The sequence below is a fragment of the Perca fluviatilis genome, chromosome 21 (assembly GCF_010015445.1).
Source record: "Perca fluviatilis chromosome 21, GENO_Pfluv_1.0, whole genome shotgun sequence".
In the NCBI taxonomy this organism is placed as follows: Eukaryota; Metazoa; Chordata; class Actinopteri; order Perciformes; family Percidae; genus Perca; species Perca fluviatilis.
This window is the reverse complement of record NC_053132.1, coordinates 25,808,350-25,822,873: the sequence shown is the minus strand read 5'-3', so window position 1 is coordinate 25,822,873 and position 14,524 is coordinate 25,808,350. Positions and strand designations below refer to the sequence as shown.

Below are 14,524 nucleotides of genomic sequence, written 5' to 3'. Positions count from 1 at the left end.
GGTGGATAGAAATACAGTTGTTGTCATCTCCTAAGTCATATGACAACCATGCCTCCTTCTTTAAGCGTCGGATATACTTGCATGCAACACCGTGCCCAAGCCTCCACGGAGAAGTTTATGCTTAACGTATTGTTAAATAATCTGTGAATAAGGCAAGAAGTAGTAGAGAAGAAGAGACCAGAAATAAAGGAAACTGTAGTAAACACATCATGATAAACACAGACGAACCGCAAAACATTACAATTATCTACTCTAATCATTAACATGACTGTCGTTTATCTCCAAATAGAAACTACTGTCTGCCAGTAACACTGTTAAGAACACTTTCCATGAAGCCGTTTTTTTTTAGCTTTGACAAAGCGATCTCTCATTCTTTTCCACACTCTGCAGCAAAATGTTTATTCTTTTCCAAGTGTGGTGCCTCACTTTCACTACATATTAAAGGCTGTTTGACTCTCTGTTGTCTGTACATGAAGAATCACGCACGTTTGTAGAGGCTCTTCACCAGCCGACCACGTTGAACTGAAAGCACAGTTTGCGCGTAGTTACAAAAATTCAGAGGGGCATGACCACATGCTGCAACAGCTTGCTGAGCCTTCGTGCTAGAAACGACAGCTGTTGTGACGTCATTTTATGGCGCGCATGCCTCGTGCCGGGAACACTGCGGCAACCATGAACCTAGCTTTACAGTTTACACTTACACAATGGAAAAGTGCAAGTGGGGTATGGAGTGGAAAATAGTATTTTGAGTTATCATTTAAAAATATAGTTATTTAATTATGTATTTTCAATTTGTTTCTATTTTAGGTTCTTACATTTATAAATGTTTAAAGGTGCCCTGCCACATGTATTTCATTACTTTGTGGTAATGTCTACCATGGACTCTGTAACATTTTTTGAGAAACCTTGTTTCAAGTCATTCTAGCGTGGTATAGAAAGCCTGCAGGAAGACTCAGCTCGATTTGTGCCAGTTCTCATTAATATTTAACAAGCTAGGCTGCTTGACTCTGATTGGCTAACAGCTAGCCAATGAGAGCCTGGCTATCAGCCTCCTTTACCCAGCGCAACTGGGCGAGCTCATGAATAGTAATGAGCTCAGGCAACATGATGTCAGACTGACCAGCTTTTGTAATTGTCCTGATTTCTCCGTTTATTTCTGTTCAGTGGCTAGAGCTTACAGAGGAGGTAGCAGTTCATTTTCACATTCACGACATAACACAAACACATATGGACCTAACGTATTTCAAAAAATGCAAGTAAAAACGGGTTTGTGTGGCAGGGCACCTTTTTTAAATTACTGTTTGATCATATACATTTCATATACTTGGTAACATTTAATTATAGTCTTATTCTTTGTAAGGCTGTAACGAAAATATTTTCATTGTTGATTAATCCGTCATAAATCGGTTAGTTGTTTGGTCTATAAAAGGTCAGAAAATGGTGCTCAAGGGTCCTGTTTTGTCCTCAACTCAAAGATATTCAGTTATTGTCATAGAGGAGTGAAGAAACTAGAAATCCGAGCTGGAAGCTGGAATCTGAGAGTTTTTGAATGACTCCAACTGATTAATCGATTATCAAAATAGTTGGTGATTCATTTAATTGTTGACAACTAATCGGTTAATTTTTGCAGCTGTAATTCTTGGTAGTACTTGGCTAAAAATAGTTGATCACTGTATTTTTTTTAATTTAGAAGAATTTAGTGGTCACTGGCACATTAGCTTTACTTGCTAAAATGTTTGGCTCAACATGTATGAATGATAACTTCTTTGCTTGTTTTCTAATTATTTGCATGGACGCCAAATTCTCATCATCTATTAACTGCTACAGAACACCCATTTGCTGTTCTTTTAACAAATACTGTTAAATATGTTTGATGGAGTGCTTGTGTGTAGCTGTATGAATGGTTTTGAGGCTGAATGATTACTTTTAGAGATGATTCAGTTGGTTACAGTTGAGTTAAGTTTTGCTGTGATTTTTAGATTATAGTGTATGCAATTGTCTTGGTTTTTGTTTGAGAAATAGAATAGTTAAGTGACTTACAATGAATTATCGAAAAACTTTGAAAATATAAATGGACATTAGATTTTAGTCTGATAATACTGCCTATTGCCACTCAGAAAACAATTGTTTTGGTGCAAGACATGAGCTTGGACCAGAGAATGAAGAAAATGTGTTTTAAGGACCTGGTATGCCTTCCATCCCTGAGTAAACCATCTAGCTGAAACTAATATCGCATTACTTACCACGTGAAATAACTTTAACCATTTAATGTGCATGCTCTGTTGTGGTTAACTAACACTGGCCATTTAATCTCTTTTATTTGCTTTGAATTCAAACCATTGAAACTTAAGGTAATTTGAATTTGTTTTGAATCACTGTTAATTTACATAATTTGTGATTATATGGGAAATCATTTTGAAGTGTCACTTTTTGAATGAAGAAAATGATTGGTAGTTAACGTTGAAAATTATTAGCAAGCTTTGTGTCTCCCCTGCTGTGTGTTAACCAACTGTCTGGTCCCCTTTTCCAAGCTGGAGCACCCTTTGGGTCTGGAGGCTGATGTGACGCCCCAGACGAAGAGGCCCGAACTGGTTAGTTCTCAAGCACAGAGTTTAACAAAGAAGTACCAGGAGACCAAAGAGCTCCTAAAGCTGCAAGAGCTGAAAAAGCGCAATATGCAGGCACAGCTTGGCCTTTCGCTTTCTCACCTCCCCATCAAGGAACCTTACTTTTCTGAACCCCCAAATCCATCCGTTCCGGAAGACCCCCCCACTGAACTTGTCCAAAAAACAGTTAGCTTCCTGTTCCAGGACAGTACAGAGTCAATTCAAGAACTTGAAGACTTGATAGCTGGTCAACCTCTGTCCCTAAAGGAGCTTGCAAAATTCTTGAAATTCCATAGTTATAATCAAGAGAGAGCAGAGAAACATCAACTTCAGAAGCTCTTGGAGACCTGGAATTACCAGCAGGAGATAGAAAATGAAACATTAAAAAAGAGTTTAGCCAGGGCAGGAGAAAGCATCCATGAGTACGAAGCCCGTCTTCTAACCATGGAGGATTTGGTGGGGAAGGTTCAGAAGCAAAGTTGTGAAAGCCTAAAAAGTCCCTACGGCCCGCTCTCAGAAATTGAAAACCATTCAGAGACAAATGAGGTGACGAATGCAATGCTCTCTCACAGGGTTAAACTTTTAACTAGTGAAAATGGGGCATTGAAGCAACGTTGTCAGGAGATAGTGAATCAACTGACTGAAGCTGACAGAGAAATTGACAGACTAAAAGTTGAGCTGATCAGCCAGCAGGGCGGAAAACAGCATCACCTGGTCATGGAAGAGATGAAAAGACTGAAGGCTGAGCTGGCTGAAAACGAGGCAAACGCCATAGACAGGGAGTATTACGAGAGGGAGCTGAATGAGAAATCCTTGAGGCTTCATGAAGCTCTGATTACATTAGAGGAGCTTGGTAACAGCCTTAAAGATACTGAGAAGAAGCTGCAGTTGAAAGAGGCCACGCTGAAAGGTCTAGGCTTTCACACAGATTATGAGGACAAGGAGTTACACCCAGATAAAGAGCAACTAAAAGAGCTACTTGAAGCCTCCCAAGCAAAATTATTTGAGATGGAGGCAAACCTACAGTCTACAGAGCAGCGCTGTTTGGAACTAGAAGTCAGGAACAGTGAACGTATCACACTTAACCAGGAATCTGATAAAGTCAGTAGAGAGAAACTAAGAGAAGCCGAAAACAAAATAAGAAAGCTACAAGAGAAGTTAGAAATAAAGACAGCCAGTGTTGAAAAGACACTTAGCGAGTGTGTTGAGGCAGGAGAGAAGCATGTTAATGATAAAGGACTTATAAAGCAAGTAGTAGAAGAGATGGAGATGAGGTCTGAGGCGATTAATCAGGTTTTAGAGATGTTGGCAAAGGTAGATGTTAATGTAGAGAAAACGCTCAGTGATTTAAAAAGCACTTTATTTGGTTATTCGAAAGAAGAGCCACTCTGTGTGAGTCAGTCAGACATGAGTTTGGTAATCGAGGGAGAGTTCTGGAGCCAGCTGTTGGGTTCATCTGAAATCAAAACTGAGGAAAACAGACACAGCTGTGAAAGACGTGTGGCACAACAGATGATGGCACAGAAGCACTTGATGCTCTTGATTAGGAGAACTTGTCCACAAGCAAAAGTTGAGAGAGAGGTTGTGACAGAGCAAGATTTTGCAGCCGTGTACAGATGGCTTGATAATGAAACACATGATCTCATTCTTAAAGAGTTAACTGAGACCTTGGAGGCAAGATCAAATGGTTTGAAGCAGATTGCATCCAGTGTGAACTTGGCCAAAGATGACCAGCTTGTGTCTTTGGCTCTAACGAGCTTTGATTTTGGTCGAGAACTGAAACAGTCCTCTGAACATCTGTTTGATGCCCTTAAAGAAGCCTACGTGTCTTATGTGATCACTAGGCTGAAAGTCCAACATGAGCAAGAATTAAAGCAAAAACAGATAGAAGTTCAGAGTGGTAGCTTTGATTGTTCAAATTGTCCTAAATTGAGAGAAGCCACCAGAGATCTTGAGTCCAAACTGTCAGATCTTCAGAATCAACTATCTGAGACTTCTTTGAAAACTGCCACAGGGCCAAAAACTTTGATCCAGTTCGATGGGGAGACCATAGACTCATTGGACAAGCGCACTGAGCATGACATGATAGCCAGGCATAGGAAGGAACTACGAGAGGTCAAAGACCGCTACGAGCAGGAAGCTGAAAAGTTGAGGCAGGAAATCGCTAACGCCAGTGAAACACTGCGTGTCTGTTCAGAAGAAAATGTGAAAGAGATCGACTTGCTGACGAACTGCGTGGAGAATCTGAAGAAGAAGCATGAGATGGAGAGGACAAACCTCATGGAGAGGTTTGACCGGGAAATGGAAGAGCTGAGAAGCATGATGAGTCCTGCAAACCCTGACGAGGACCGACCACTGCATCACGCCTTGGCCCAAACGTCCACCCTGAAGGAGCGCATTCAGGAGCTGGTCATCCAAGTCTCAGTCATGACCCAAGAGATGAGACGGCGCGAAGAGCAGGGAGATAATACGACTCTACGGCTGAAATACGAGAAAGACCTGGAAAACCTGAAGGTGGAAGCGCTCCTTGTCCTTGCCGTCCTCCATCTGTGATGCCTTGTGTCCCTTTGTGGCATTCCCAGATCCCCCCTCCTTCCCCAAACCCCACTCCCCTTCCTAACCTTGCTTACCCTACTCTTGCTCTTTGTTCTGTGAACCACTTTTCTTCTGTGTTGCATGAAAACTAACCTCCTATAGGTTTATGTGATCATTGACTCTGTAGTAGTCATGTACTGAGGAACCCATTTTGTTGGAGGTTTCATCAGTTGTAGAACTTTGAGTAACTGGAACGTTAAATTAGCCCAAAACAATCAACAGAAGTCATCAGATTCTTTTACACCACCTCATCATAAATGCCTAGTCTCCTCTGAAATGAGTTCCTCTGGTTTTAGTTCAATGTGCTTATAATCTAACCATTTAAAATAAAAAAAATGTATTGTTTACCCTTTTTAACACTTTTGAATAATTACAGTTATCATTTTGATTATTTTAGCTATGAGCTTAATTTGGGTCTGATGCCTTTTCTTTTGGCTGTTTCTACTAACAGTTTCATTTTAATCCCTACTTTTTCTGAAAAACAGTTGACATAAAATTTCAATTATTTGACTAAGTAATTTTAACTCGGGGTCTACTTCTTGCTTTTTTCAAGCTCTCAACTGCCTCACGGTCATCAGCATAAAATTGTGTTGTTGGCTCAGTTGTGATGACTTAACTCGAGTGTGGACAACTCCATAAATAAAGTTGTTAAACTTCATTTACAGGTGGAGGCAGTAAATGTGGTTGAAAGCTCTGGAAAAAGCTAGTAAGCAGACCTTGACTTTATTTTGTAAAACTACTAGTCACAAGTTCAGGAATAAACCTTCGGGTGTGGTCTTTCGTACTTGTCATGATAAAGGGTCAGTTCACCCAACTAACTGAAATACATATTTCCTCACCTACCCCTAATGGCTTTTAGCCACGCAGATGGAGGTGAAAGGAACTTTGTCCAAAAAAAAGCAATGTTTTTTTTTTTTCCAGCGGATTTTAGGTGACAAAACAGTAATTATGCTCGGTGTGAACCAAGATGACCAACATACTTTTATCAACTCCCATATTAACATGGCAGTGTATAATGGCACTCTTTTATTTACCCATCACAATAAAAGCCTAATTTAAATTCACTCAGACCATTTGGCTAAGAGACAATCCAATAATATAACTTACATAATGCTTTACACTAGATATCAAACAAAGGCCAGTAATCTGCTGTGAGCTGTACATTCACCATTTAAAGCAGAAGGCAGAAGATGCATTATATCGGAGCCTGACGAGGCTCTTCCTCTGGCAGCTGCCTCCGTCTCCCTCAAACTCACTCTGGGTCTGGTTCTGCAGCTGCCCCTCCCTGACCTCTTTACCGAGCGGACGGGATGAATTAGCGTAGTGGAATGATATTACCCCAAATAGCAGCATGAAAGCAAGGAGCGCTCACTCTGACTGAAAAAAATGATATGAATATTCAACTTTCAGGGGGCAGCCCTAAAATTTTGTTTATGGTGCTCAAGGCAACCAAAAAGATAACATTTAATTAAAGCTCAACAGAGTGTTACTCTTGGCTATAGACACTTTACGGTACCCTTTACCATTGGTAAAACAGTTCCTTATAAATACTTTTTATAGTAACGTGGTCTCTGGAATATCTTGTTGCTGTTGACATGTTTTTTTTTTAAAATTTAATATTTTAATGCTTTGTGTACCTCAGATGAGATTTACCTCAATTTTTTTTATTGGGGTAGTTGGAAAAATTCCAGCAGTGTGTATCCCAAAATCTCAGCAAATAAAACTAAAGCTGCATCTGCATGACTAGAAACCGCAAGGGAAATGTGTTTTGGGGATTTGTGTGAACCAACTCTTTAAGGCATGGTCAAATTCAACTTTAGTTTAAAATGGTTTATTATTAGCTTATTTTTTTGCATTTAAAGGATAACGCTGGTGTTATTCCAAATTTGTCTTACTGTCAACAAATCGGATGAAAAGACCAAAAGCAACAATGTGTAAAGTCCTCCAGTGTGTAAGTCTCCCTATTTTCTCACTTCCTCACCCTGGCTCTCTGCCCTAAGACCATTGGTTCCTACCAAAGACAAACTGGTAACAAATGTATTTTTTCCTGTCTTTCTTTTTTGCTTAGACTTAAATAAAAGGCTTATTTCGAATTTGTTAGGTGAAGTCCTTTTAATTTAAAGTTAATATCAAAGATACCTATAAAATGGTAATGGAATTGTGAAAATGTGGTTGGAATCCAATCCAAGAAATAAAAATGTTTTAAAAGAATAACAACAAATCAAAGTTTAGACACGATAATCTTTGACTCGGAGCAATGGAGGCCAAATGACGTTAGAATATTCCTTCTAAAAAAACACAGGTTCGAATATATTTGAATAACTATTTTTGGGCATTATGTCCATAAGAGGGCTAACCAATACAATCAGAGACATAACTACAGCATTTATTTTGAAAGATCTACATAACTACACATTACAAAATAAATAATAAATGAATGTTCTATATAATGTTTCGGGAGCAGTGGCCCAGGCCCACCCTAGAACGTGCAAGGCAGACACCGGCGGTAGTGCTGTTTAGTCAAATTTATATTCAAATTTAGAATATTCGTTGACAGCCCTAGTTTGGTGTAGAGACAGAGTACTTTTTAAGGTTTGACTTAGTGAGTTTTATTTGGGGTGCAGTGTTAAACAGTTTTGGATGCTCAGACAGTCAATCATATCTCTTGGCTAACTAAATACTCTGCAGTGTCTGAATAGTGAGTCCATGACTATGACCCAGGATATATTAACACACAAGATACATAGCCTCACGTGCTTCTAAATTAAGCTTGTGCATGGTCTGATGTCAGAGAAGGAAGTTTACATTTGCTCTGTGCGGGAGATGTTTCAGCCTCACACAGTAGGTTCCTGGGTCTGAGCTCTCTGGGTTTATCCCTGTAAAAACACACTGGACCTCCATTTCCCCTGTTTGGCTGGAGCTAGATTTAGGCAGAGACAGGAACGCAGGCCAGGGCAGAGCCGTCGGCTGAGTCCTCAGATTAGTTGCAGTGAATAGAGGCCGGAAGCAGGACAAGGTTTTTAGTTATACTAGTGGAAAGGCCATTCAAATCTCTTCTTGTGGAAACTTGCACTGTAGTTATAATAGCAGTGTAATGGCTTTTTCTAAAAGTGTGTTGACTAGGATTCTTTTGTCTTCTCTCTTTCTCCATACCACCCAATGGTGCTACTTTGGCAAGATGATTGCTAAAATGCCCTATGCTGAAGAAACATTAAACTGCAATGTCTCAGACAGCTATTCATGATTTTATGAGATTATCATCTTAACCATACATTCCATCAAATATTTGGTCTATAGGCAGATTAAGATTTGGGCATTAGCTGCAGACTACAGCCACTATTTACCAACATAAGCTCAGTTTGGAAAAAAAGCATTTTATAAGTATCATCAGTGGACGTTTAGCTGTGGATAGGAAATGGCAGCATATCCTTTGTTACCCTCCTTTTTCATTGTCTATGCATTCCTTCAGTGTATTGTGTATCCTGTCATACCTCTTCTCTTTTTGTAGACACACAGGCTCAATTTGCTTATGGCTAACAGGCTATAGCTTGCAAGTTATTTGCTGGAAATGAATGATGATGGTGATGTGTGGCTTATATTGTAGGGCCCAGGGTTTTATTCCTGCTCAGCTTATATGATCAGGAGAACCTTTTGGTCCATGTCCAAAAGGCCCATGAACTCACCGGTGCACCATGTTTTCCTGTCTCATAGGCCACCTGTGAGAGGGGCTTTGCTGCCATGGAGGAGTCCCATCAGAAGGTGATAGATGAGCTGCAGAGGAAACACCAGAGAGAGCTGGAGAACCTGCAGGACGAGAAGGAGCGACTGCTGGCGGAGGAGACAGCAGCCACCATTGCTGGTGAATAACATCCTAAATATAACCTTTGACCTAACGGATGAAACCAGAGAAAGCACAGTGCTGCTATTGTGCTCATTTATTACTAATTTGATTTAAAATGTTTGTTTTTTTCATTTGATTACCCTACCTTAGTAATAATACAGTTTTAAAACAAAGTATGAAAGTTGTACTCAGTAAAGCTTTTTTTCTGTTACTGTAGCAATTGAAGCAATGAAAAATGCCCACCGGACAGAGTTGGAGAAGGAGCTGGACAAGGCTCGCAAGGCCAACAACAACACAGAAAATGCAGATATAGAGGAGATACACAGACAGCATGAGTAAGTTATCCATAGTATATGTATATGCAGTATGGTGTTTAGAACCAGGCCAGATTCTGTTTTTGAAATGCAAAGCTACTGTCTTAAGCATGATTTATACTTAAATAAAATCTCCACCGTGGCTATGTACATAGGTACGCAGAGACACGGGCCTACGCCGGACGTTCACCTCTCGAAAAATGTAACGATACATCACGTCGGCGCACATCGTGTCTTGGTAGCGTTGCATTTCCCCCGACTCATTTCCTGGTTCTCCTACTCCATAAACAACATGTTATCAAGGAGAGGGTTAACTTTTCTTGCTATAGATTTCCCACCATTTGTTTCTCTCACTATGACTCTAGAGTCGCTACTCGAAGCTATTCACCGTCACTCTCTTACTTTTCCCTCGCTCTACCACACACTCCCTACACACACATGCAGCTTGACGCACACACCAACGGCTTTAATAAAGTCTCTATCCACTACACAGCACTTAAAGAAAACTCACTTTTACAGCTGTAGTTCACCTGTTACGGTCATTAATTCCTTCTTCCAAAACATCCAGGATTTGAGTTTTCATTAAAACTAAATTATGACTGGTGTAATAATGCCAAATTAATCAGAGCACAGAAGGCCAAATTGCCTCCTAAGTTACCACATTGCAAAGGCTTTTTTTTAAACTGAGTCCGATGCCGTCAGTCCACATAAAAAACACACCGCAGCTACATTCACTTCCAGCTAGTGGTGTGCGATACTGCAAAATTTGGTATCGATCCGATACCAGGTAAATACAGGGCCAGTATTGCTGATACGATACCGATAAAAAGAAATTAAAATTCAGGTGGATTCATCATCAAATTGCTAAATCGAAATTAATTTTCATGACCTTAAGTGTTTTTGTGATTTTTTTTTTTTTTCTTCCTTTGGATTATCAATAATTTAAAACCCAGGACATAGTTTTCATATGCTTGTATGAATTTGATTGTGTTAACACTGTATCTTACAGCCTTTTTACAAATTATACAGCTTGCTGTTACATTTTTGGCTTGAAAATATAGCCACACAGCGCTCCTCTTCCTTTCTGCCATTCTTCTGCTCCGTCTCTGTCCTGCTTGTATGTGTGTACGGCTGGCCGCCGCCGGGCCTGGCTGCTTGCTTGCTTGTTTGCCTGGCGCCCCCGAGTCATGTGACAGTACAACATAAAATCACAAGAGGGGGGAGGAGGAGCAAAGTGTGCCTGCTCTGCGCTGTGACAGGAGCGGCATTTGAAAGCAGCGGCACAGACAACCACAGCAGTGCATACTTACACTGGTATTGATCAATACCAACGTAACAATATTTGGATCAATCCGCCCACCACTACTTCCAGCTAATTTCACGGATAACAATGACGGCAGAACAGCTTCACCGATCTGATTGTTACATTGTGTTGTCTAAATATGATATACAGCTACATGACATTCCCCACTGTTGGTACCAGCTGTACTTGGGTCGACCCGACTCGACTTTTCCATTGCAGATTTAGTACCCCCCCTCAGTGCAGGAAACTGCCGTGACTTAACACGACGCACACAGAACAATGGAGGACGTCAAAGTTGTGTTGTTTTTTATTCTTGGCATGTGTTTGCCACAGCCAGAAGACAATTTTTTTTTCAAAAGAAGCTGGAGGCAGCAAACAAAAAAAAACACAGCTGGCTAAACTATTTAAAAATGCCGGGTTTGTTCACGACACCCCGTCTGCCGCTAGCAATGTTGACGCAGTGAATAGTGACAATTCTAGTCTAAAAATGAAAAAAAATGAAAACTCCTGCCTCTTGTCAACCTTATCCACAGCGAATGATGCCTGAAGTAGCTATATGAGACACTGCTAAACATGGAATTACAGACACAGCTCCAGTGTTTTGATGATGCTCATTCCACCCTAATAAACTTTGTTCTGGCCACAGAATCTGTCAGAACGGTAAAGATTGACTGGTTAACTAAACCAAACCTTTTCATCTAGCTGTATTTTCACCCTTTTATTCCTGAACCCAAACTGGTGCTATACGATTTTCTCTTAGTGTGGTATTGTGTTATGTTTCAGGGAGGAGCTGTGTTCGTTCCAGCGGGAGATCGAGGTGTTGTCGGAGCAGTATTCCCAGAAATGCCTAGAAAACGCCCACCTGGCCCAGGCGCTTGAGGCCGAGAGACAGGCCCTCAGGCAGTGTCAGAGAGAGAACCAGGAGCTCAACGCACACAACCAGGTGCAGACACCCACTGTAATACACAATCACTGGTACACACAACACACCTGTGTACAAATATTTCCTCAGGAACACTGTCTAGATCTGCTCTATATGGAAAGTGTCCGGAGATAATTTCTGTTTTATGATTTGAAACGATTAATACAATTGTATGTTAATGTAAATGTATGAAAGCATACTTGCCTTTCTGCTTAACTGTTCTAAGATTTTTCTTTGTGGCATTATTAGGAGCTGAACAACCGTCTCGCAGCAGAGATCACCAAGATGCGCTCCATGACATCAGAGGATGGAGTAGGAGACACAAACACCACAATACAAGGAAAAGAGCTCTATGAGTTAGAAGTAAGGTTCAAGCAAACACATCAGGCGCAGCCAGGCGTACACCAGGCAACCAATCTCAATGCCTGTTCTGTCTGTTTTCTGAATGAAGTGCTTCATCAATGGGTTTGTTTTGAAGGATTAAATTACTTTAGAACAAGAGCATATAGTGCTATTGAAAAATGCCCAACCAATGAAAATGTTTAGTCACACTTTTTGGTCACGTGCGAGAAAATGGTCGCACTCTGGAGCACTAATGTGCTTTCCTTTCCTCCATCTTTTCTTAGGTGATGCTGAGGGTAAAGGAGTCAGAGGTCCAGTACCTGAAGCAGGAAATCAACTCCCTGAAAGACGAACTCCAAGCTGCCCAAAGAGTACAGTGTTTTTTTTTCTTCTTCTTTTAAGATAAAGCCCTTTTTAACTGGGGACATCCATGAATTCCTAGCCAAGAGACAACATGAATAGCCTTTGTCTAAAATGCCAACCAATGTGTTTTCAGGACAAGAAATATGCAGCAGATAAGTACAAGGACATCTACACAGAACTGAGCATCGTCAAGGCCAAAGCAGAGCGGGATCTGAGCCGGCTCAAGGACCAGCTGCAGCTGGCTCATGAGGCACTTGGGGAGCCGTCGCTGGAGGAGGTGGAGCGAGGAGGATATGGTATGAACAAATAGAATACAGTGGGTCTTTTCCAGTCCATCCTCCAGTCATTTCAATGAGGGGAAGGCAGCAGAGGGGAAGCAGTTTTGATCACGACAGTACGGGTATGAAGCGGTTGCCGCCCACGTGAACGCACACAGATTCTGCTCTGCCGCCCCGGCGGTTACCGTTAGAAGTTTAAAAACTTTTTCTTTTCTTTTTTTTTTAAACATTTTACTTTTTGTGGAAACGCTCTTGCAGGTAGGCAGCTGTCCGGACAGTGGCTGTGCAGCGGTGTGAAACCAGCTTTAGAGTGAGATAACTTTCATAGCAACCACTGAACTGTAAAAGTCCCCCATGCCAATGAAATCTTTAAAAAAAACATTTTGATGATTAACAGAATATTATTATTGCATTGGGTTTTTTTTGGTTTGTTTTTGGGTGCATTTTATGCCTTTTTTTAGAGACTGTAGCGATAATGAAGAGATCACAGGAAATCAGTGAGAAAGCGTGCCACAAATGTCCTCGGCTGGAATTAAAGTTGCAGTTCATGGTCGGCGCCATAAGGCATTATAATATTTCAGTCCCACAAGTGTTTTTTTTTCCTGTGGTAAAAGGCAGACTTTCTGTACACACCTGGTATGATGGCTATGTACCACTCATAAATGTCATTTGTGTCTAAGAGATAATTGGTGAATTTGACAAGCTCTCTAAAATCACTCATAGGTGATGATTTAAGAATGTACCTGGTGGTTCTTACCTAAATTAGCATTCAGTACACCTGAGGACTACACCCTTTCTTAAACTTTAACCCCTCTTCCCTCCTAGATATCATGAAGTCAAAAAGCAACCCTGACATCCTCAAGATGGCAGCTGCTGCAGCCAAACGCTCAGAGCGCACCATGAGGTCAAAGGTGGGTTTCCTCTTAAGTAGCTAATGAAGAGTAAAATCATGCCTTCATCCCACTGTGGTGTAAAAGCTGGATTTTTCATGGATCTGTATCACCAATTGTCATATTGCTTAAGCAGCGAGATTCAGAACTGACATCAAAAAAGCCAATTGCTGAATGTTTTGACATTAGAGATCTCCCACCAAACAAAGGCTTAGAAGCTGTTTCAAATTACTTACTGCCATCTACGGGTCACCTGCAAAGTTGCACGCAGCATTGCATGCCCACTGTTGCATCATTGTTGGCAGTGTTCTTGCTGAGTTGCAAAAATCTGTTTTGTGACTCCATCAAGACTGCGGTCTTTGTATCTGCGGGATTGTGATACAATATTACACCACAGTAGTCTAACACACACTTGCTGGTGTGTTTTCCCCCTTCTGTCCTCAGTCTGTGATTCGAGACATGCCCTGGGACAGTTAGGGCTGCTGAAGACGTGTAGGCCTCCTTCCCCTTCTCCTTTTAGGTAAACCAAACCAGATGCACAAACGGATGGTTTAAGCACATCCTCTTGTCTTCCACCTCTTAAGCACTCAATATATCTGAGTCACTATTTCACATTAATATGCACAAATATCCCATTCCACAGACAACGTGATGGCGAAGAAAAAAAATTACGATACGGTGTCTTGAGATATCACTTGGTTTTTAATAATTACAAATTTGTGTGTCCTTTCACATTAGTGGCCATACATTTTGTGAATGAGTTGCTTGCTGTGGATCCCCAAAACCAACAAAAATCAGCAAGAAAACACTGGTATCTAAATGTTGGGCACTAACACCCAGCTAACTTTTGTCATAAAACTACAGTGCAGGTGATGTTAATCATCCATATACTCAGTACTGCTGTAGCATCACTCTTGTAACAATAGCTTAAGCTTTTGAGCCAGCAATCTAACACTAACAAAGCTATCTAGCTAATGCTATTTAGTTTTAGTTTAGTTTGACATTATGAGAAAAGAAACATTAAACCACCCACCCATCAAATTGTCAATGATCACACAATAAAGTAAAAA

At 40.8% G+C, this 14,524-nt stretch overlaps 1 protein-coding gene across 4 annotated transcripts in view; it reads left to right on the top strand.

Moving 5' to 3' along the window:
- Positions 1-14,524, top strand: part of LOC120550927 (myosin phosphatase Rho interacting protein) — a 54,979-nt gene that overhangs the window by 38,915 nt on the left and 1,540 nt on the right. Inside the window, exons 16-24 of one of the 4 annotated variants that reach the window (XM_039787905.1) lie at positions 2,532-5,120; positions 8,913-9,060; positions 9,260-9,377; positions 11,443-11,602; positions 11,831-11,944; positions 12,208-12,294; positions 12,420-12,582; positions 13,390-13,475; positions 13,899-13,974. In XM_039787905.1, the coding sequence (XP_039643839.1) occupies positions 2,532-5,120; positions 8,913-9,060; positions 9,260-9,377; positions 11,443-11,602; positions 11,831-11,944; positions 12,208-12,294; positions 12,420-12,582; positions 13,390-13,475; positions 13,899-13,931 (3,498 nt within the window). In that variant the 3' untranslated portion in view covers positions 13,932-13,974. The remainder of the gene's footprint in view (positions 1-2,531; positions 5,121-8,912; positions 9,061-9,259; positions 9,378-11,442; positions 11,603-11,830; positions 11,945-12,207; positions 12,295-12,419; positions 12,583-13,389; positions 13,476-13,898; positions 13,975-14,524) is intronic. The other 3 variants (XM_039787904.1, XM_039787906.1, XM_039787907.1) reach the window with 3 other exon arrangements.